The sequence below is a fragment of the Diadema setosum genome, chromosome 2 (genome assembly GCF_964275005.1).
Source record: "Diadema setosum chromosome 2, eeDiaSeto1, whole genome shotgun sequence".
Classification (NCBI taxonomy): domain Eukaryota; kingdom Metazoa; phylum Echinodermata; class Echinoidea; order Diadematoida; family Diadematidae; genus Diadema; species Diadema setosum.
The window spans coordinates 24,998,910-25,021,234 of record NC_092686.1 but is presented as its reverse complement, the minus strand read 5'-3'; the positions used below and the strand labels follow the sequence as shown (position 1 = coordinate 25,021,234).

The window sequence follows — 22,325 nt, the reverse complement described above, 5'->3', positions numbered from 1 at the left end:
CGGTATAAAGATGAGAATTATGTACACTAAACGATATTTCAAAATCCCCAATGTGATGACGTCATTGATCGGTCATTGAGGCAGCGGTGGATGGCTTCCACTATGTTTACTATGTACACTGCCATAAGGGGCGAATCGTATAAACTGTCATCAGCCCCAGCTACAAACATTGAGGACAATATTGTCCCTAATACTTTGATTTGCCCTCTGCCTTACATCCTCACGCAGTAAAAACCCCCCTCATCAACCCTCGACACTATCCCATATGGTCTGTGTTTCCCATCAGTGGAAGTTGAGGCGAATCAGTCACGAGTAATGTTGGTGTCGTCAAACGGCTGAGAGTGCATGCTTACCCTCCGTCACAAAATGGTGGAACTTTACTGTGCTTGACGCATCGGGCAATGGAGCTAAGAATCGTCGACAAAAGCCTGCTCGTGCGAGCCCAATTAATCCTGTGTGTCCTCCACATCTTATTTTGTAAGTATAGACATCGAAGAAGACTGATGTAAATTCATCTCATTCATCCAGTCGAAGTACAAGACTGATATTTGAATTTAAAAAGAAACTGGAAATAAAGTCGCCAGAAGAAGTGAATTGATAATTCGTCCCACCATGTGACTTTATTTTCGGGTTTTTTATTCAAATGATTATCGACGTCAATGAAGATTCCTGTCTTTCTGATCAAAATTAAGATCTCATGAGTTAATATGATTCGCACAACTTTAAATGGTCTTTGAACATGAAATATTGCAACTCGTCTTGATCAACATAGGCCTACCGGTTGAGGTAGCACCCGGCCCTTTCTTTCTGTTCGAAGTGTCGAAAGAAGAACTGAAGTGGAATTTTCTTGAAATGAAGGAAGTTCTCAATTTTGTGCGTGAGTGTGTTGATGGAAATGTGCAATATCTTAAAGGTCTTGTTTACCTTTGGGAGCAGCGATTTAAAAAAAAAATCAAGATATCATATTTAATTTTGTTTTGATGCATAAATATGTGTAGGTCTGTTGTATCAAAAAACATTCTACCATATAACATTTTCACAATAAAGCTTACAATATAAGGAGATATCAGTATTTTTCTCAATAAACCATAGCTGTAAACGGTTTAATCTGGAAACATTTTATTATAACTATTGTTCACATGTTGTGTATTTAACAATACTTAACATCGATTATACGGATTCAAATTTTTACAGTAGTTGTTTCTATACTCAACTCGCATTTTAGAACTATTTTAAATCACTAATGCTGGGTTTTTGTTTCATCCGCAAATGGGAAATTATGCCTTTAAACTGATCCATTGTGACAGGGCTTCTCTAATGAAAATGAATAGACATCAGTGACATTATTCGTCAGGGTCGAAAACCATTAAAACGGTATACGGTAGCTTAGCGATGTCATAAACAATTTCTGTTTGTAAGCATTTCTATTTAGGTTTTGTGGAAACTTGATAAATGAAATGACATGACATTGACAGTGTCATACTCTCGGGTGACCACAACTGTCAAAACTTTCCAGTTGCATTTCGTTTTCACTTATCTTTCTCCTGTCTTTGAATGGTGATATCAACGAGTATAGTATCACTTACAAACATACAGAATTTTATATTCGGTATAGATAGTCGAGGACACACATACACACAAACCAGTTGTATAATTGCCATATTTTGAATTGTTGATTTTCTTTCTCTTATTCTCAGATCGATTTCCTGTTCTTTTTGGGGAATATATTTCTATTGGGATTTAGATCTAAACAATTTCGTGCCCTTTTATAAAGCTTTGAATTGATTGGAGGATCGGATAAGTGCTGAATGATCATTCAAGTCTTTCAAGATGTTTCCATGGCAATATTAATGTGACGAGTCCCTTTATATCAAACTTGAATCAACACCTTAAGGTCAAAAGAATCGATATCATGAAATCGATGGTGCAAAACAAACAAACAAACAACATTTCTGTCATCCTCTATAAGCGTTGATTTCAAGTGAGAATTTTTAACCATTTTATTGAAACTTATCTGCCAAAAATGATGATCAATTTAAGTATGTGACTAACGAATCACAAGTGAATGGCTTGCAAATTGTGACGCTGGATATTAGCTCTCCAAGCTTCTATATTTTAATAGTCCTTTTACATAATTCTTTCGTGTATGTATGTGTTGTGAATTCGAAATCAGATTATTCAGGATTTCTCTCTCTCTCTCTCTCTCTCTCTTTCTTTCATTGCCCTCATCAAGGCGTATGGTCAACGGATTGTATTTTTTCAGCATCATAATATACCGCTGTTTATTAGACGGGGGGGGGGGGCGCAAATAAAATGGTGCCACTTCCGGGTTTAATCAGCTGAAAAGCAAAACAAAAAACAAAAGAAAAAACAAAAGAGCCTCCCATGCAATTTTCGTTCCTCGTGCCACTTCCGGGTTTTATCGGGGAAAAAAAGGGGTGGAGGTTTCAGAACGCAATTTTCTATATTCATTTGTTTTATTGTAATAAAAATTGAAGGGGGTTGCGCTTCTGATGCGCCCGCCCTCCCCCGCTTGGATCCACCACTGGTCAGGGAATTTCTTAAACTGTTATGACTGATGTAACCTGAAAGATGTGTACTTATACATTGAACTTATGGGAAGCATACAGTTTGAGAAGTCTGTAAACCAGTATACTGAACTTCGAATGTTATTGAGTTGGATGACATATTCTGGGAAACAGGTCGCGCCTTCCAGAGATGTGGTTGAAAAAAAGAGTAAAGAATAGTGTAAAATATCTAATATTGTTATAAACAATAGCAAAATCACGTCATTTTTTTTTTTCGCTGTCAGTCGGTTACAATTTCCACTTTCGCGCCTTTTTTTTTTTCCTGGGACATGAAACCATTCTCTGAAATTTTGAAATACTTGTGACTTTCATCATGCATGTCATGAGTTCAAGTTGACTCTGATGAGAAGAGTCGAATAACCATAAAAGTTTTAAAAAAAAAGTTCTCAAAATCTGTGAGAAAATGGATCGGTCTTAAAAGAAATATGAAGTTAACAGGTTTCTGATAAACGGTGATACCTGCGACTGTAGCTACACATCAAAATTGATTCGAACTTTGTTGATAATTCAGGAACCATTACACGTAGAACTCTCTTCCTTAGCACGGATGCTTAATTTCTTTGCCTTTGCGACTTTTTATGGGGAAGACAACTTCTTTCAAGTTATTTGAAAGAAATTGTTTTGAGGCCATGACCTCACCACTTTCCTATCAAACTTGCACATCTTGTGACGGTTACCAATATTGTTTTTTGTATTGTTTCTTTGTTTGTTTTCTTTCATTTGAGCACGAGAAAAATGCCCTCGATCAGCCAGGTAAGGCTCTTTTTCAGAGAGGCCGTGAATACAATGTCTCAACTCCAACAAAAGCAAACACAAAAATGCAACAGAACAATGAGCAAATCAGTCAAGTAAAATTAAGAACAAAACACCCATATGATGATTACATACAGCAATATTACAGAAAGCTAACAGTTAACAGAAGGCGTAGACAAACGTTCACTAAACATCAAATGCTACAGAGAAGGTAAAACCGGCACAGTGAAGCGTAAACATGGTAAATGCAAGCTAGAATTGCACTAGCTTTGTAGACCTTGCACTTCAGAGGCAAAGTACCTCATAACCATGTTTTCTTTTTATTAAAAAGAAAGACTTTGAAAGTGTGTTCTTTCGGGAGATAATCCACTATCTACTTTCGGGAGATAATCCACTATCAGAGCATTGTAGATGGCTTTTGTATGTTTGTCGAATTCTTTTTTTTTTTAATTCGTTCTGTTGGTATTATTATACTGGAGCGAGGTTTCACTAAATATGATTTGCTGACAGGTTGATTTTTTCCGTAGATCTAAATGACTAACCATAATGTCTTGCCTCTCCGTCGGTATAATATTTTCTTCGTTGTCCATGCATTCACCTACAGACGATCAGGGGAGCGCGAATGCATGTGGGAGCAACATAACCCTCGGTCCAACGCATAGTCACGAGAACATTGTGTACGATGGGTCGAACTCTTGCACCAGCTGTTCTTGGAGTATATCCTCGACTTTTTCCGGGATCGTTCGGGCAACTTTCGTCTCCCTTCGCATTCCCGGTAATGACGAGATGGAGATTCGAGAAATGGCGAGAGACAAGTCTGTAGTTGTCATCTCCAACATCTTCATCCTGCTTGATCCCGTCTTTGTGACCCTGCCCAATACGATGACTTTGACGTTTGCTAAGTGTGGCGGGAGCAGCCGCCAAACATCTATGGAAGTGGATTTCCATTACTTAGGTATGTACTTCACTAAAAATCAGTTGTATTGTACTTATAGTATATAAAAGCGAGTCATATCAATCGTGAAATATACAGATATATTTCATGGCACGTGATGGCAATTGAAATTTGAACGGTGTCAAGCCATACGCAAATGAATGCTTCACCAAATATTTGGATTTGTAAGATTTATGCGTTTACAAAGGTATCCCATCGAAAGGAAGGCGTTATCCAATGTGTCTTGGTCGATGGTGTATGTTTCGTGGGCATGTCCACATTACTTTCCATCCCCTAGCTACACTGTATGTATGATCTTTGTCCTCCTGGAACACTGGCCACGCACACTCACAGACACACAGACACACATACACACACACACACACACACACACACACACACACCATTCTTCAAAAGTTATCTTATGTTCTCCGTGGGCATGTCCACATTACTTTCCATGCCCTAGTATATAATAAACACTGTATAATCTTTATCCTCCTGGAACATTTGTCCATCATGGGCACTAACACACACGCACATGCATCATTCTTCAGAAGTTATCTTATGCTCTCCGAGTTCTCTTTATGTATCCTAATTACGTTCTGTATAATCCCAAAGAGAGTCAAAGTGTTGTTTTTTGTTTTGTTTTGGAAGGCTGTTTTTATTAAGTCAGTTTGATGAAGTATAATAATGAAAAGATGTTCTTTTCGAGAAAATCTAAAATGTGTTCCATTTAAGACATAAAATAGAAGAAAAAGAATATACAATTACAAGACCACAACTTCGAGTATTATTCAACTGAAATATTATCTCAAGTGTTTCTAATAGTCGCATGCATTCTAAATTCTGTTAATAGGATTATCAAGACATAAGGAAGTGATACAATTGACCCAAGTTGTCGTGGTTCTTTTTTTTTTAATCGAAAAGGAAGTTTAGTGGTGATAATGACTAAATTTGTAGTTTAATGGAAATGCGTGAGACCGGCCACCATCACATTACATTCTCTTCGATACATAATGTTCTGTTTACCTTAGTCTCTGTTGTCAAAAGAAGTGTAACTTATATGTTTTGTCGAAAAAATGAAATAAACTTCGAATTGAATTGAATTGAATTAATACAATGCATCACCCTTCTGTGAGAACATAGGCCCGATGAAAATTTTGAAATGATATGCCTTTCTTCGTTTAGGTCCGGTGCTGCTTATTCCTATATGTACCATCCTGTTTGCATGATTTTCCTCCATAGGTAATTTAAACATAGTGTGGAGTTACTTTAACTCTTGTTTTTTTCCTTCTTATTTAAAATATCAATTACATACTGTAGGGAAATATGTCAAATTCCAGATCACAGTGTCTCCATACTGCACGTGTACTGCGCAAAGCATGTCCTCATCAATGAACTAATTTCCTTTACAGATGACGTACTTGTTGCAGTTTCGGACGATCGTTTGCTGGCCGGTGGAGGTACGTTCTCGCTCTCAGCATCTCTTCCCTCCCTGATGCTGCACAGCACCGACCTCTCCTCTGTAACCACAGCCGACATCGATCTCAACTGGTATTTCTTTGCTCCAAACCCGACCGATTGGCTTAGGATCGACCTTATCAGCATGGACGCCGGCAGTGGCCCGCAAATTAATATCTATGACACGAACGACGACGCTGGGACTTGGGTCAGCATGACCGGAAGTCTTCCTTCGACCACTACCACCACCTGGTACTCTTACGGCGAATTGGTGTGGTTACATTATTGGGTCAGAAGTGTGCATACCCTCGGTACTGGCATGGTCGTCAACATTTCCCTTGCCGGTGAGTCTCAGCAAATAGTTTATTACTGCCAACTGCAGTTTTACTATTACTATAACCCACTCTTACAGACTATCATGCACATTCTTTAAAAAAAAAAATATTTTCGTCTTCAGATTATTTTCTTGGCATATTTTCATTTGGTTAAGGCATATAACCACATGATTATTGGTGAAGCTTTGCTGATGACGCTTTTTTTTTCAAGATGCAATAAATTTATCTTGTATAAGATGCCGATGAAGTTGAGATGGGTTTATTTGGGGGTGTCCCGAACGAAATCTATGCTCTGCAGACAAAAGGTTGTAATAAATGTTAAAAAAAAAAAAAACCAAGAAGCACAGAAATGACATCTATTTACCTTTATTTCATGTTGCCAAGTGGATGTATTAATGATATGTCCATTACTAACAGCGTCAAAAGCTATTATTCATTAACAATTACATTAATTGACAACAATTACTATATATTTTACAGAAATATGTGTTTGCCTCATTAACAGACTCATTTTCTCTAAGCAACAATGGAAGCGTCCTGCCCTCCTGCAACCCAGAAATAACGCTCGAGGAATCCCGGTCACTGAAGATCGCTACACCTTTCTTCGGCCATACGGTCTCTGACGTCAGATACCAGTGCATCATGAAATTCCGCAGCAACAGCGCGCAGCGCGCAAAACTCGAGTTTCTGGCCTACGAACACGATGGGGATATGAGCGTGTACACTACGGAAGGCGAGGAGACTATTATTCTTGCGACCATCGACAATGCAGTCATAGCCACGGATTATCAATTTCCATTGACGTCGATCTCACCGAATGGAGAGCTGACGGTCAATATTAAGAGCAGGAATGACCTAGAGACAGGAGTGTTAATGGAAGGAAGCGCAACAGGTAAAAGAAAAAAACAATCATGGTCATTATTGCCTTCATGTTGTTATCATATATATTGTCATTGCTGACATATCCTGACTACACACAAATCACTTAACACACACACACCCACACACACACTTATCAATCAATAACAACCATTTTTTGTGTTGCTTTCTTATGGGTAATATAACCAATTTCTCTTGAATGTTTGGTACGCCTTCATAAGAAATATTCATGCAAATATTTAAACTAATAAAAATAGGCTTTTGTTTAGTCACACGCTTCAAAACACTCATGTAAATAATAATAATTATATATGCTGAAACTTGTCTGGTATTCTTATGCATCTGGCCTCGTATTCTTGTGAAACTTGTCACATATTCTGATTACGTTATTAGAAATGGCTGCATCCATACTACCACTATAGATATCAATATGCGCGTGAATTTCAAAAGCATTCTGCTTGATTATGATATTCGTAAGTACTGAACTATTAACTGTTACCTTATGTTGTCGTTTGTTTTGTTGTTGTTGTTGTTTTGTTAACGGCACGTTCCCTGAGTGATTTTTTCCAACCACTCATAATACATAATACATACATGATACTTATTCGTGTATTCGCATAACGTATCATCACCACGGTTTTGGTTTTTCCGTTAGTTTAACTTGAAGTTGTTAATCTTTGCACTTTTCGCCCCCGGAATATATTCTGAGGTAAAGTGAAAATGCTATTCTCAAATAGGATGCTAGCATCGAAATATATCGCATAAAACGATTGAAAGGATAGTTTGTCTCTCTCTCTCTCTCTTTCTTTCTCTCTCTCTTTCTGGAGTAACTATTAATTTTAAATATAATTTACCACCTTAATAACATGCTAATTAAGTGCATTGATTTGTTGTTATCAGAAATCATATATCATCGAATCATTTAATGAAAGATAAGTTTCTAAGCTTTACTTTTAACTATTGAAAACAGTATAAAATAAAGCAATCCTATAAAGATGACTACCCTTGTGTTAAGTTGTTATTTGATACAAAACCAAACATGTAATTAATCTTTGCTTATGCGAAGGAAATTGCCGAATAGCACTATTTCATTTCATTTCATTTATTTCCACAGTAAAAAAACAAAGGTAAAAACAGAAACATTGGATTACATTGGAATGTACTCTCAAGAAAAAAAAAAGATACTACACGTATCGAGAGAAAAAAAAAAATGAAATTCAAAGAGAGGATGTGGAGGAGCCAGCTGAGGCCATTGCCTTTCTACGGCTGAGCTCCCACTTGAAATTGTATATATAAGCCTATACATTTTAAAATGTACTGAAGAGAAAATGAGAGAATCTATGGCGGGAAAATGACTGACACTGCAGCAAATGTATAACTATTTGATTTTGTGTTTGCCCTTGTGCTTTCGTTTCTTTGTTTACTTTCCTTTCAGTGATATTGCTCATGCAGAACAATGTAAAGAGTAAGCTCTTTTGGGGGGATTCCTATCTCCTATCAAAACTTCAGCAAAGAAATCTGTGAATTAGAACTTCGACTGTCTCTACGACAGTTTCGGCTCCGTATCTTGGGTTTCCCTGCCAATGTCATTGTTATTGTTGTTGTTGTTGTTGTTGTTTTGTTGTTTGTTTGTTTTTTGGTCTTAACAATATTGCGTTTTAGAAGCAATCATTTTCGCCAAATCCGCTCATGCATCGAAATATCATGATTCATTTTTCTTTTTTTAAATTTTCGGAGAGTACCTGATTTGGCAACCGGTTTCGCATTGCGCATTGTGATTCATCGACTGCGCATCCATTTTTGGCAATGGTTATTCAACTTCGTCTTAACCTATCGCCAGCTTATTCTGAATATCAAAATTCGCATATACGCAAATAAGTTCATGGTAGGAGCTTTCAAAGTAAATCTGTATCCATTAAAAAAGTACACTACTTGTACTGTGTTTCAAATTGAATGTTAAAAACGTCTATATGATATTGACACATGAAGAAGAAAATAGTTATTATGCAGATTGATGATTTAAAAGATATAACTATCAAAACGAAAATAAAGATACAAAATGAAGAGAGCAAACACATTATGATGATCATGATGAGAATAACGATTCATTTTGAAGGTCACGTAAGATGTTGAATGAAGTAAGAAAGATGTTCAAATGCAGCAAAAAGAAAATCATTCACTTCTGTATAGTGACAATACAGAATAATGATTACTCAATAGTAATGCGCTTTTTTCCTCATTCAAATAATAGTCACTACACGCCACATTTCGCGTTTCCTTTTCGTGTATACACGAAGGGCAATTTTTACCAGACAGTGTGCCAATCCCGTCCCTCGGTATCTCGGCCACCCTAAAAGACAGCTCGACCACGGCAGTGCTCACCACACCTGGTTACCCCTCGCTACCAACGGGAGAGATCAATGTGAAATGGATCATGGACAACGTCGACACTCTCGCCGACATCGAGCTGGTGTTCGTCGATTTCGACATCAGAGATCAGGACGAACTGATCGTCTCCATCATGGAGTCGCCGAATCCAGTTTGGCAAGGAGGGGGATCAACATTACCGGCGAACATCGTGCAAAATACGCGTCGTATGACCATAGAACTTGTTTCAAATTGTGAAACAGCTTTAAGAGGAATACATTTCAATGCAACGAGCGTATTACGTAAGTTTCCAAAAGATGCCGGAAATGTCACATTATCAATGTGGATTTCACAAAGATGCATTTTCTGCTCCCAACTTATTCTTGTTTTCACACTTTTCACAAGTTAGCGTGACTTCATATGCTTCTTTGGCAACAGTAAACATAGAACTGGGGCAACCAGTCGTTCACTGATTTCCATAAAAACTTGAAAAATATACATTACAAACCATTGAACAGTCTTGTTCCTAGCAATAATAAAATTACATATAATAATACTTTTTTGGGGATCACGAGTAGTTACAGAATAGAGTTACAGAATATTCTAATGGGTTTTACAGGTTGTAAAACGTGTATACCATAACAACCCATCGCTGTAGTCACCACACGTCAACCCTCATTATCTTTCTCTGTAGATATCATTGCATTCAATCGTAATTTTGTCATTATACTGTTCTGTTTAAAATCAAGCATTAACCTTCTACATGTATTGTAAGTTGCATAATTGCACTCTAATGGTATACGTTAACCCTAATTTATGTTCCCGGCGACAACTGCAGTCCCATTCGCTCAAAACGTAGTGCGCCGTGGGTAAATGGGATATTCTCCTGTTTTTCCTTTCTCGTATTCTAGTCTTGTTCGTTCCAGTCCTCGCTCCGGTGAACATAGCTATCAGACGCTGCTCTCACGGCGTCCGGTAAAGCAAAGCTAAACTGCATAATATTTTCGGTCGCTTTCCACTCATCGGACCGCCTCCAAGTTTTGTTACGGCCTATAACGTGAAGTCGCGTTTTGTTGCGTTAACTCATTATATCACTGCCTGCAAGGTTTCTTGTTAGAACCGGGACTGCCGTAACATTTTTTTTTTTTTTTTTTTGGGGGGGGGGGGGGGACAGTGTAAAAATCTGACACGGCATCCACGGCAAGCACGAACTGACGTTTGTCTATTCCGTTCCACCGCATTGTCTTCGAAAAGTCCATCCCGTTTTGTCCATGGATATAACGTATATCCATGCTCAAAAGTATGGAACGAAAGCAGTGTCATCTGTAATGACTACTTGAGTGTTAAGATGATACTTTTTTTTTTTGCGTGCCATTGCTATAAACATTGCTTTGCAAATGTACTACATTCAATAGAAAATATCAACACACTTTATCGTGGGAAATTCTGCTTACTGGGAAGAAAAATTGCCTCTGCCCAAGGCAAAGGGTATAGTATGAACGGTTGTGTTACCATTGATTGCTGACGGAAAAATACCTCTCGGGTAAACTGTGGGGATTATTTTTAAATCTAAAATGACTTCGCACTGTAAACCTTGTCCTTGTCAGTAATTTTGCAGTACATTTTTTTTTTTTTCAGTATTGTAAAATCTACTTTTCCAACTCATGCAGAATGTTTCATGTAGGCAGGTTGAGCTATTACAGATAACAGTACTCATTATCGTGATTACTCTTCATCAACTACTACAGAAGTGTGGACTGATATCTGTTATTTCGCTATTTACATAAAGATCGCAGCTATTGGTTGAAAGAGGAAGTTGGGTGCGAAGAGAATGTTTGTGTACCAGCCATATTCATGCCGCTGATACTTGAACTTTGTACATCATGAGGTGTCACACGTGAAATGGCTCGTTCACAAGACTGAGGTAATTTTAAGAATATTGTTCTGTGCCACAAAGCAAGACAACCTCCTACGTAAGAAAGGACAACCATGCATGACGACTAGGATTTTGTAAACCTCCTTGATTTGGGGAATTAGCGACTTTGCTCTCTATAATGTGATAAAGTATAGCACTCCCGCAACCTTTAGCGGATCAAATTTGGCGATTAGTCTGATCTATATAATGGGAACAATTTGCAAAGATGCAATCATCTATAGTTGTATCCCGATGGTGGGAAATCAAAATGCTTAGATAGTGTGCGAAGTTGGAAATACACAGATTAAAGAAAAATGTTGGCCGAGCTACAGAGACGGAAGTATTAATCATTTTGCGCTTATGGTGGGCTCCATAGAAAGGAGGCCCTCCAAAATAATTGTTTTGATGAATTTTCTTGGCAGATTTTGAATGTAAACTTGAAAGAAAAAAAAGTAAGTGTGTGACACAAATTTAGGTCTTTTTTTTGTAGCCAATATAATCATGGAAAGAGGGAAAGTCATTATAGATATCAGTTTGAAAGGAGCATATACGTTCGAATCCTGCATAACCGGAAAGAGATTTTGTTTCATATCTTCTTCTTCTTCTTTTTTATTGGCTTGCGCATATATATATATATATATACACATATATATATATATATATATATATATATATATACGTCTTTCAGTATACAATATGTGCGTTGATTATGTGCTTCCTTTTTTACGCAGGCTCTGCTAGTTGCGCTGATGCACCTTGTCAAAATGGAGCAACCTGTCAGGATGTTGCTCCCGGTGTAATTAAGTGCAGTTGCCCTGCGGGGTATGAAGGGGACACATGCAGCTTTTGTAAGTGTAATGTAAAGCTTGTTTTCACTTTATCTATCACAACTATCATAAATTGGCTTCTGTGAAGGAGCTTTCTTCTGTTTAGCTCGCATCACCATGTCTCTAGACCAAATATATTATCATTTTACACTTTGAACAGCGTGAATAATTATCGGTAGGAAGAATGACCTGCATATTCTAGATTAGCCTCTTGGTCATATACAATTCCAATTCATATTTTGGGGGTTATGTTTAGAGTGCTCAAACTTGAATTTGAAGTCATGATTTTTTTAAAGTAAAGTGAGAAATATGATTATGCATATAAGTCTTTTCGAATTTTTGGTTTCATATACTCTTGCATTTGTCATTCATTGTTGCGTCTGATTACCATTCTGAATTTGACAATGTATTTACTTTTTGTTCCTTGATATCAATAAAAGAAGTGCGTCTTCTAAAATGCCTCCCTTAACCTGATCATAATAAGTGCATCTTCTAAAATGCCTCCCTTAACCTGATCATAATGAATAATCGAAAGCAACAACACTGCATAAAGATACTTCGTGAGGTTACGAAGATGTAACTCTTTTATCTAAGTGACAGTGGGGCGAAGGTATTCATGAATAAAACACTTTTTTCCCCTTTCTAAAGTAAACTTTTCATTGTGTCATTGTGTGTACGTTTATCATTTTAGTGCAAGATGCATGTTTGTCAGAGCCGTGCCAAAATGGCGCTACTTGCACCACGTTCGAGACTGGATATAGGTGCACTTGTGTTGATGGCTACACCGGGAATGACTGCGACTCAGGTACTGTACATTAATCTTGTGCTTACTTACGATGATTGGTATTTCCAATTTCAGTGACTTACTTCAGTTATCTTTGGTAATGGCGCATTTGATTTCCGAGGTTGTGATGAATAGAACCTGAGGGATCGTCCAGTTTCTTTGCAGAACAACACATTCCGCTTCTATAGAAAGTCAAGATACTTAATCAAACGTAGTAAATTTATCTCCGTATGTAGTAAACGTAGGAAATTTATCAGGAATACCAGTTCCGTTAATTAGATTCTAAAATTTACTTGCAATTACCTTCGAAAAAATGTTAACCTCATGTGCCAACATGACTGCGCTCTCGGGAAAAAGTGATATTCCGACTTGCATAATTTCGCAGTGTCTAGATTTAAGTTTTTTGTAACTGGAGATGTTGTAATTCTCATATTCTCAGCCACACAGATTACACTGCATCACGAGTGTTGTCGATACCTCAGAAAAACATAAGGAGCTTATACGAAAGACAAAAAAAAAAACCACCAAAAACAAAATCGGGAGGACGAAAAAAAAAAATCCGAAGTTCTTAAGATATTTTAAAAGTGCATTTTTTAAGGAAAATGAGATATTTATCTTATCTATGAACGTTTCCTCATATGCAAGTATTGCATCGGTCAGAATATTTTCCCACTGTGCTATATATATATTAGATTTCAATATACACGAAATTGAAAATAAAATTTTTCTCTAAGTGTTGTTTCAAAGATTCATCATTTGTGTGTGCGTTTATCCATTGTTATAAACAGATATCAACGAGTGTGAAATGGACGTCTGTCTAAATGGCGGCACTTGTATCAACGTGGACGGGGGATTCAGCTGCTCTTGCACACAGGGGTTCTCAGGCGATACCTGTGAAACTGGTATGACACAAGAGACAAAAACGAAAATGTCAGCATAGAACTATGATTATGCTTCAGCACATGTTAAGGAGATGAATTTGTTGTCCTTAAAGTCGAAGGGTTTTTGACTGTCTTTCATATCTCCCACCGACGCTTAGGATGCTACTATGAAGATTTTAGTTGCTGATTCCAACGACATCTACTCGCATTAACAAGGAAGTAAATTGGAAATTTGTGACGCGGGTAGAACTCCTCTGCAATGTAATTGCTATAATGTTCAGAAAAAAAAATCTATTCTAACATGGCAGCCATTATCATTTAGGCCTATGTACAGAAATTCACAAAGTTAACAAGTTATTTATTCGTCATTTATTCGGTGATTTATCTATCTAGAATTGATCATTTAACATGCATGTATAACACGTCTACCTAAGTGAAATGCCCTCTACCAACCCCTATCCCACCCCGAAGATCGATCGTGCTTTATCCATTATTACTATTATTACAGATTGCGGCTTGAAAGTAATTTGAGGGCGCACACTGCACCCTATGTTATTTGCGATCCATCGGTATCTATGACTTAAATATTGATTACCATTTCATCTGTATCAACATTTTATAACAGGAAAGTTATTTTTCCCATACTCTGAAAGCCAATTCCGCTGGCATTAAATGAAGCAACGAACACGGCATAGGGCAAATTAAAACGCATTTTTGGGGAAAAAATAGTTTGACTTGCAGCTCTTCTTTACCATCCATTTTGCGCTCAAATAGTTAACCTAATATTTTCCCTGCCTTTTTTTTTTTACTTTCATCTTTTTTCTATTACAGACATCGACGAATGTGCTACAGTCACCTGTCAAAATGGTGGTACATGTAGCAACTCTTTTGGGAGCTTTACATGTTTTTGTGTTCCAGGATTCATTGGTACCTTCTGCGAGGAAGGTAATTGCAGCTCAGGGAACTTCTGCTGTATAGAATGCGATGCCGACTTCTTTGATTTGAAATGGTATTAAGTGCACAAAGCAGTATCCAAAACTTAAAGTATCAGATGCCAGTTGTATATCTTTGATTTTGAAATTAAATTGTAGGTATAACTCTTTAATGACATCAGTGGTATGAAATGCAATGAAGATTACATTGATACCAGGTTTGTAACCTGCGTAGCACGGTTAAACTGTGATGAGCCCATATACTCCAAAAGAATCTACAAATTACACACGTATTCAAAACGAACAAGGGAAAGAAATCTCTCTCTCTCTCTCCCTGTCCATCTAAATCTATCTCTCTATCTATCAATCTGTATTTATTTGTCAGACTGAATGTCTTTTTTTTTTCTTCTTTGTAATAATTAGATGTAGACGAATGTGATACCGATATCTGTGACAATGGGGGAATATGTAACAACACAAAAGGAAGCTACAGGTGCATATGCCCCAAGGAGTACCAAGGAGATAACTGCGAAAATGGTACGTACTTCATGCGAGTGGGGAAACTCCCTATAAGATAGTCATAAAAGTATAATTATGATGGAATGCATTTGTTTGGTATTTTGAAAACCGCCAGAGTAAATAGTGACAATTTCTACTGAATTCGAAGAATACAGTTCTATATAGTCCGTTATAGACTGACTTTACAAATGATACAGTTATACAACTTGATGTCAACCTTTAACATTATTGTGTTCAGGTATAATTATGGTTAACGTGAAGCGAAAAATACACTTCGTACTTAATTGATATATATCCCAACATTATATAGAATGCACGTTGACATTGTTGGTAATGCAGTCCCAAACGTCCATAGCCTTATTAGCTAATGTTACCGCTGACTGATTATTGGTCTTTAGCAATGTGTATAGGCAGGTATATATGTAGGCCTACTGAAAAAGGCTCACCATGAATGCATTGCCTATGTACACTGTAATAAGCATTGCTCGGGCGCAAGATTTTTTGAGCTGTAAAGGGGGTATCTCACTGAGCGGCGAACGTTTGCGAATGTAGCGAATTTGGGAATTCGCCATGGTTCGTAAACGGTTGCAAAAGGTTCGTTAACATTCGCAAGAAAGTTCGCAAACGGTTTTTATTGTCGCAAACAGTTTTTCTTGTCGCAAAGAAATTTTGAACATGTTCAAAATTTCTTTGCGAACCTTTGCGAATTTGTATTTTCGCTAACAGTTGCAAACATTCGCAAACATTCGCAAAACACTCGTAAGAATTCGCAAACGGTCGTAATACGGTGTCGCTAACATTTTTATATGATTCGCCACTGCTTGCGAACAAGTAACCACATGGTTCCTATACAAAAGCTTCTGAAACAGACAAGGTTCCATTCTAAGAAAGTTCTTGAAGCTCTTGACATCTCCATCATGATTGTAATATTGCTTCAAAAGCTTTTCATATTGACTAAAGTCTGTCCTCTGCAACAAGCACTCTCTGAATCTCTTTCTTTTCTTCTTCCTTTCTTGTTTTTCTTTATTTTATTTCTCTTATGCTGCACAACTCAGCAGAAAGAGTGAAAGAAAGAGTGAAAATGTTCACTCTTGAAGGAGTGAATTACAGAAAAGAGTGAGTTTTGAGTGAAATTGGAGTGAATTTTGAGTGAAAATATCTATTTTCACTCATTTTGGAGTGACCTCAGGGATCACTCGAAAATCTTGGAGTGATCCCTGAGGTCACTCAAAAATGGGGGAAAATGAACATTTTCACTCCAAAATCACTCTAATTTAACTTGAAACTCACTCTTTTCTGTTATTCACTTCTTCAAGAGTGAACATTTTCACTCTTTCTTTTTTAGAGAGAATAGCTGTAGCAGCAGCCTGACAAAGCAGCTCTTCAAGGATAGCAACACCTTGAGCCTCTTCTTGGCAGAAATTTATTTCCATATCCTGGAAATCCATCTTGAACGGTTGTCACAAGAGATCTGAATTCAGTGGAAGGTTTTATGCCGTTTTATGGGTCTTACTATACACAATCGCCTGGTACTTTTCTAGGTCCAAGAACATTCGCAAAATTGTCGCAAATGATTTGCAAACAGTTGCTTAATTTGCAAAACTGTCGCTAACATTTGCAAAATTGTCGCTAACATTTGCAAAATTGTCGCTAACATTTGCTAACATTCGCTAATAGTCGCCACCTGTGTTCGCAAACACTTTCGCAAACATTCGCTAAAGTGTTGCTAATTGTCGCTAAACATCGCTAAAAGTCGCTAACTGTCGCTAATGGCAGAAGCGAACTTTGATTTTTCGCAAACATTCGTCAGAAAAGTTGGCGAATCTCAAATTCGCTACGTTCGCAAACGTTCGCCGCTCAGTGAGATACCAGCTTAAGTGCTGTTGGTAATGTTGGTGATGATCATGATGATGACAGAATAATCATAATAAGAATAACAAAATATACGTAAATGCGTTTGGACATCTCTGATCTTAAACTGTTCTTTACAGGGGGGGGGGGGGGCAGGAAAAGGGAAAGGAAGATGACGTCGAAAAATCGCCAAATGAGCAAATTGTATAATTCATGAGGATGTTCGATGATTGGATAAGAGAAAACAACTAAAAGTCACAATTAATTGTAATAAATTTGTTGTGAAGGCAATAGAATGAGGGCTGACTTTAAAGATCAAGAAAAAAGAAATACACACAAGATGTCAATAAGATGTCGATCAAAATTCATGATAGTTGGTCCAAGGGCAACAAGTGCACACTGCGCCATACGTAGTGTTGCTGTATAGCGATGTTGCATCCATTATGAATAACTTCCTTGGACTATTTCTACAGACGTCAACGAATGTGAAACACCCATCTGCCAACACGATGGTGAATGTATCAATTCTATTGGAAATTTTACATGTGATTGTGCCTCGACGGGATTCGAAGGACGGCTCTGTCAGGAAGGTACGTTAAATGATTATATCGTCCAGTTTCCTTTTATACTGCACGTGATCTGTCATCGAACATTTCTCTTATTTTCGAATGTCTATCAATCTAATTCAATGCAGTTAGTTTGTTCATCCCTCTGTTATTTTACACATCATACCCATTCACCATCATCAAACCCTTAATCAGAACTTTTTGGAGCCAACTTATTGATACACACAGTTCTCGCCGAAGGTTATTTTCTTGATGCTAAATGAGTATTCATATATATATATATATATATATATATATATATATATATATATATATATATATGTATATATGTACTATATAATGTACATAAGTACTGATCGGTGATTGGACGTATAGTGCAGTCACATGACTAATGCAGCGAAGTTCGTAATCGTTCTGATTATTACGAGGAGTGATATCACGGCAGATATTATTCTATATAGAATTTGACTGGTTGTCGATGAGGCTAGAATGAAACAATATGTATTTATGTAGATTATTATACTTCATAACAAAAACTGCCTTCACCTAGCTGAACCTTCACCCCTCTGAATAATATCTTTCTTTCATTTAAAAACTGCCTTGTCTGCTGCTGTAATATAAGTCTTGAAAGTCACTTAATAGGAGTTATATTTCCCCTTGAGACAATTATTTTAGTAATCTCTTGGTGGGGAAAGTAACTTCGGCGGGGATTTCATGGAAATTACACCATTAAAAAAAAAAGAGAGAAAAAGCCCTATCCCCTTCTTTCTGGCACACAAGTTGGAAAGGCTCTCCAGCCAAGCTGATTCTCATTGCTCCAACCCTGCAGTCTATGCAATCTACCCTATGAGGGTAATTGACCCCTTCACCTATTATAATGTATTTCAAGTAAGACAGGCTACTAGGATTTGGAGACGAGAAAAAAAGTGACTCACCATTGTGAGATGCATATTGTAACTATGATAATGATGATGATAATAATAATGATTATAATAATAATAATAATTATTATTATTATTGTTATTATAATTATCATCATCATCATCATTGTTATGAATTAAAAAAAAGAACATGACATACAAATTGCTGTACAAGGACAGAACAAGCACACAGATCAAGAGGAATTGGGGGAATGGGGTAGCATGTGGATAAGGGCTCACGGCAGTAAAGTGCTTTTATATTCATGCAATTTTTATTGCACAAAATGACTGAAGTAAAACGAACAAAACATACGAACACACACACACGTACACCAACACGCTTTTATATTTATATATCTAGATATATATATATAGATAGATTAATATATATATATAGATAGATAGATAGATAGATAGATAGATAGATAGATAAATAGATGCATTGATGAATATTATTAGATAGATAACAAGGTTATCTATACAACGTACATCTTCTAAATTTTTCTTTTTCAATATTTTTTTTTCGTTTCTTCGTTTGTCCTTTATCCCAGATGTAAATGAATGTGATGACGATGTGTGTCTAAACGGAGGGATATGCACCAACACGGTAGGCAGCTTTTCCTGCCAATGTGCGTATGGATATGCTGGCGACACGTGCCAATATCAAGGTAAACAATATTTCTAGCTATCACAAGTCTACATGTGATAATGTAACTCATATCCCCCTTCCCTTTTTGTTTTTGTTTTTTTTTTTTGGGGGGGGGGGAGTACCTAAGTATATATAGTTCTGAATGCATTACAAGAATGTAATACACTGCAAATAGTGCTATAGACAGTGTAGTAAAAGGTGACGTTTTCATATATATCACTCTCTTTATAGGCCCTATGTATATAACATGAATAATATATATATATATATATATATATATATATATATATATATATATATATATAATATGAATTGGTAATGAATTTTTGGCCAATGGAAGCATGCATTTATTTTTTTCGGCGTCCTTCTTCAGGAGTCTAGACAAGACACCTGAAGAAGGCGTAGGACGCCGAAAATTTGAGTCGAATAAAATCATGCTTTATTGGCCAAAAATGCATTACCAGTTTGTTTCTTCAGTTCTTCGTGGAGCCAATGCGTGAAATCTCAACACACACATACACACACACACACACACACGCATACATAAACATATATATATATATATATATATATACATATATATATATATATATATATATATACATATATACATCTAACATGTTAATCTTAAGATTTACAAACACTGAAAGTATTGTATTTGTGCTGACCCTAGTGATAATGTGAATGTCCGTGGTCAGTTTAAATTCATCATCCAACATTGATAACATTAAATTAAAGGAACATTCTTTTTTTTCATCTTTATTACATTTCCAATACGGCAATGATGAGAGAACAAAACCAGCCCTGACTTTCAGAAGACTTGCAACAGAATCTGTGACTGTGTGATCGCGCCGCCCACAATCCTGGTATAGCCTTGAATAAACCGACATCCCCCTCCCCCCCCCCCCCCCCACAGCATCACAAACTATTCAAAGTATAATCGATTTGATTTGATTCATACTAACCCGTTTCCACTTTGTGTTCACAAAAGTGCAGAAACAGTTATAAGAGTTATATTATTACTGTACAATAGCATTTTTTCATATCATTTGTCATGTCATCATCATTTTGAATATCATTTTGCAAAAATGGTAATACGAAATGGTCATAATAACAAAAGTGACAAAGTATATATCAAAATGGTTTCAACAAAACAAAACAAAAAACAACTGATAAAGCCAAAGCTGAAGCTCTGCTTATGACAGAAAGATTTTAATTGTTTTTTCTCATCATTTTGTTTCATTTGTGTATGTATTACCTTACACGTTGATTAAATCAATGTTTTTGTGCATAAGATTGACTTGCTGAGATTACATATTTTAACCCATGTATAAATTAAACAAAAAACAAGCAAACAAGGATAGGAATCTCCTAGTAGATTGATAGTATATAGTGCGATCTCCCAATATCACAAAACTGTATTTTGTGCGAGACTGGCCGCATGTATATTTGCATCTATCTATCCTATATATTTGCAGTTACATTATAGAATTTCATGCATACACATACATGCACACACACGCACACACATACATACACACACGTTTCTTAGACAGATCTATCCCACTTTAATACCTGCCTCTTTTCAGGAAGATTCGTTTGTTGCGATCCGTCCCGCGATGCGTTACATCAACATGTTTGCAGTGCTCGTGAATTGCGATGAGTGTGGTTCCCCACAGCAGTCAGATTTACTCAAAACCGAATATCTATATTGTTTCTATATAGGCCTCTGTCTCACTGACTGCAGTTTTTTTATGGGCCTCAAATATTTGCACCGCTCTTCATGTGAAGAAACCCTGAGTATACTCTAGACATCTCAAGTCCGAATTAAAACAAAGCAAAAATAAAATCTAAACTTTGTAATGTGCAACGGTAATGGTCATGTGCAAATGTCACGACACTTATGCGGCACTACACTTGTCATGTTTTCAGTCACTGGCTGGTAATGGCTGGCACTAACGATTTCTTACAACAGATCAAGCATGTACTTTAGAGGGTTGCTTGTATAGTTTTTAGTTGAGATGAGGATTCAGATTTTGTTTTGCGAGATAATTAGAAACCATTCATATGAAATATTAGAGCATGCACTTCCAAAAGGAATCTAAAATTTGTTTGATGTAAAGCCGGTTTTGAAATGGCTGAGATATCCAGAACCAAAGTTGTACTTTCGGATATCTCATCCATTCCAGAACCGATTTTCATCAAATAAACTTTTAATCCCTCTCAGAATCTTACGCTCTTTAACATTTCATATAAGTGAATTCTAATTTTATAAAAGTTCTAATCGGAGCCCCCCATCTCTGCCAAAACTATACCATCTCTTTAATGATTTTTTTCTTTCTTTTTTTCAGTATATATGAGTCTAAGTGTCTTGACAACTAGTTGGCATTTGTTGCTTCTTTTTATATAATTAGATAATGATAATGATAATGAATAACATTTATATAGCGCTTAATACTGATGTTTCTAAGCGCAGATAGATATTGATTAAACCATGTTGAATAACTAGATCAGACTTACATGACATGAATATATCAGTTTGGCATTTTAAGATCATCCTGATTATCGAATATTTTTTCAAAAACTGTGAAGCTTTCTCATCGTTCATCACATAGTAATGCTACAGCCCCTTTCCCCTTTCGTGACTGTGACTAACAGACTTTAACGAATGCGACTTGGGCGTGTGTCTGAACGGAGCTACCTGTATCAACTACATCGGAGACTACGAATGTATTTGTGCCGCGGGATTTACCGGACGTAACTGTGAAGAAGAAGGTAATGCAATCTTGTAATTGTGGTCAAAACAACGTCACTCGAAATGTAATGCATACATAACTGTATTCAGAGGACGGCAAGGCTCACCTGAAATAGAACTATTCCTCCCATTGCACCACTTCACAGAATTCAAAATACAGCTGCCAGACTTTTGTCTCTTACAGAAAGATCTGATCGCATTTTTCGTGGTCCTCATACTTGTACCCGTTCTAGAAATGGTGCATTATCTTCCATTCATCCATCGCGTTGGCACATACACCTTTTTCATATTCAAAACGTTGAAAGTGTAGACAAGTTTATATCATTCCTTCAAAATTCATCTTTTTAATCCATTGTTCACAATATTTTGTGTCTATATATTATATGTGTATATATATATATATATATAT

The 22,325-nt window shown here is 36.7% G+C and overlaps 1 protein-coding gene across 1 annotated transcript in view; it reads left to right on the top strand.

Annotated features, from left to right (window-relative positions):
• Window positions 1-274: 274 nt before the first annotated feature.
• LOC140241162 (uncharacterized) overlaps window positions 275-22,325 on the top strand; it is a 30,124-nt gene continuing 8,073 nt past the window's right edge. Inside the window, exons 1-13 of the mRNA XM_072320926.1 lie at window positions 275-477; window positions 3,946-4,296; window positions 5,691-6,080; window positions 6,577-6,963; window positions 9,248-9,619; window positions 11,964-12,080; window positions 12,751-12,864; window positions 13,632-13,745; window positions 14,556-14,669; window positions 15,080-15,193; window positions 17,500-17,616; window positions 19,064-19,180; window positions 21,820-21,936. Of these exons, the coding sequence (XP_072177027.1) occupies window positions 402-477; window positions 3,946-4,296; window positions 5,691-6,080; window positions 6,577-6,963; window positions 9,248-9,619; window positions 11,964-12,080; window positions 12,751-12,864; window positions 13,632-13,745; window positions 14,556-14,669; window positions 15,080-15,193; window positions 17,500-17,616; window positions 19,064-19,180; window positions 21,820-21,936 (2,500 nt within the window). The 5' untranslated portion in view covers window positions 275-401. The remainder of the gene's footprint in view (window positions 478-3,945; window positions 4,297-5,690; window positions 6,081-6,576; window positions 6,964-9,247; window positions 9,620-11,963; window positions 12,081-12,750; window positions 12,865-13,631; window positions 13,746-14,555; window positions 14,670-15,079; window positions 15,194-17,499; window positions 17,617-19,063; window positions 19,181-21,819; window positions 21,937-22,325) is intronic.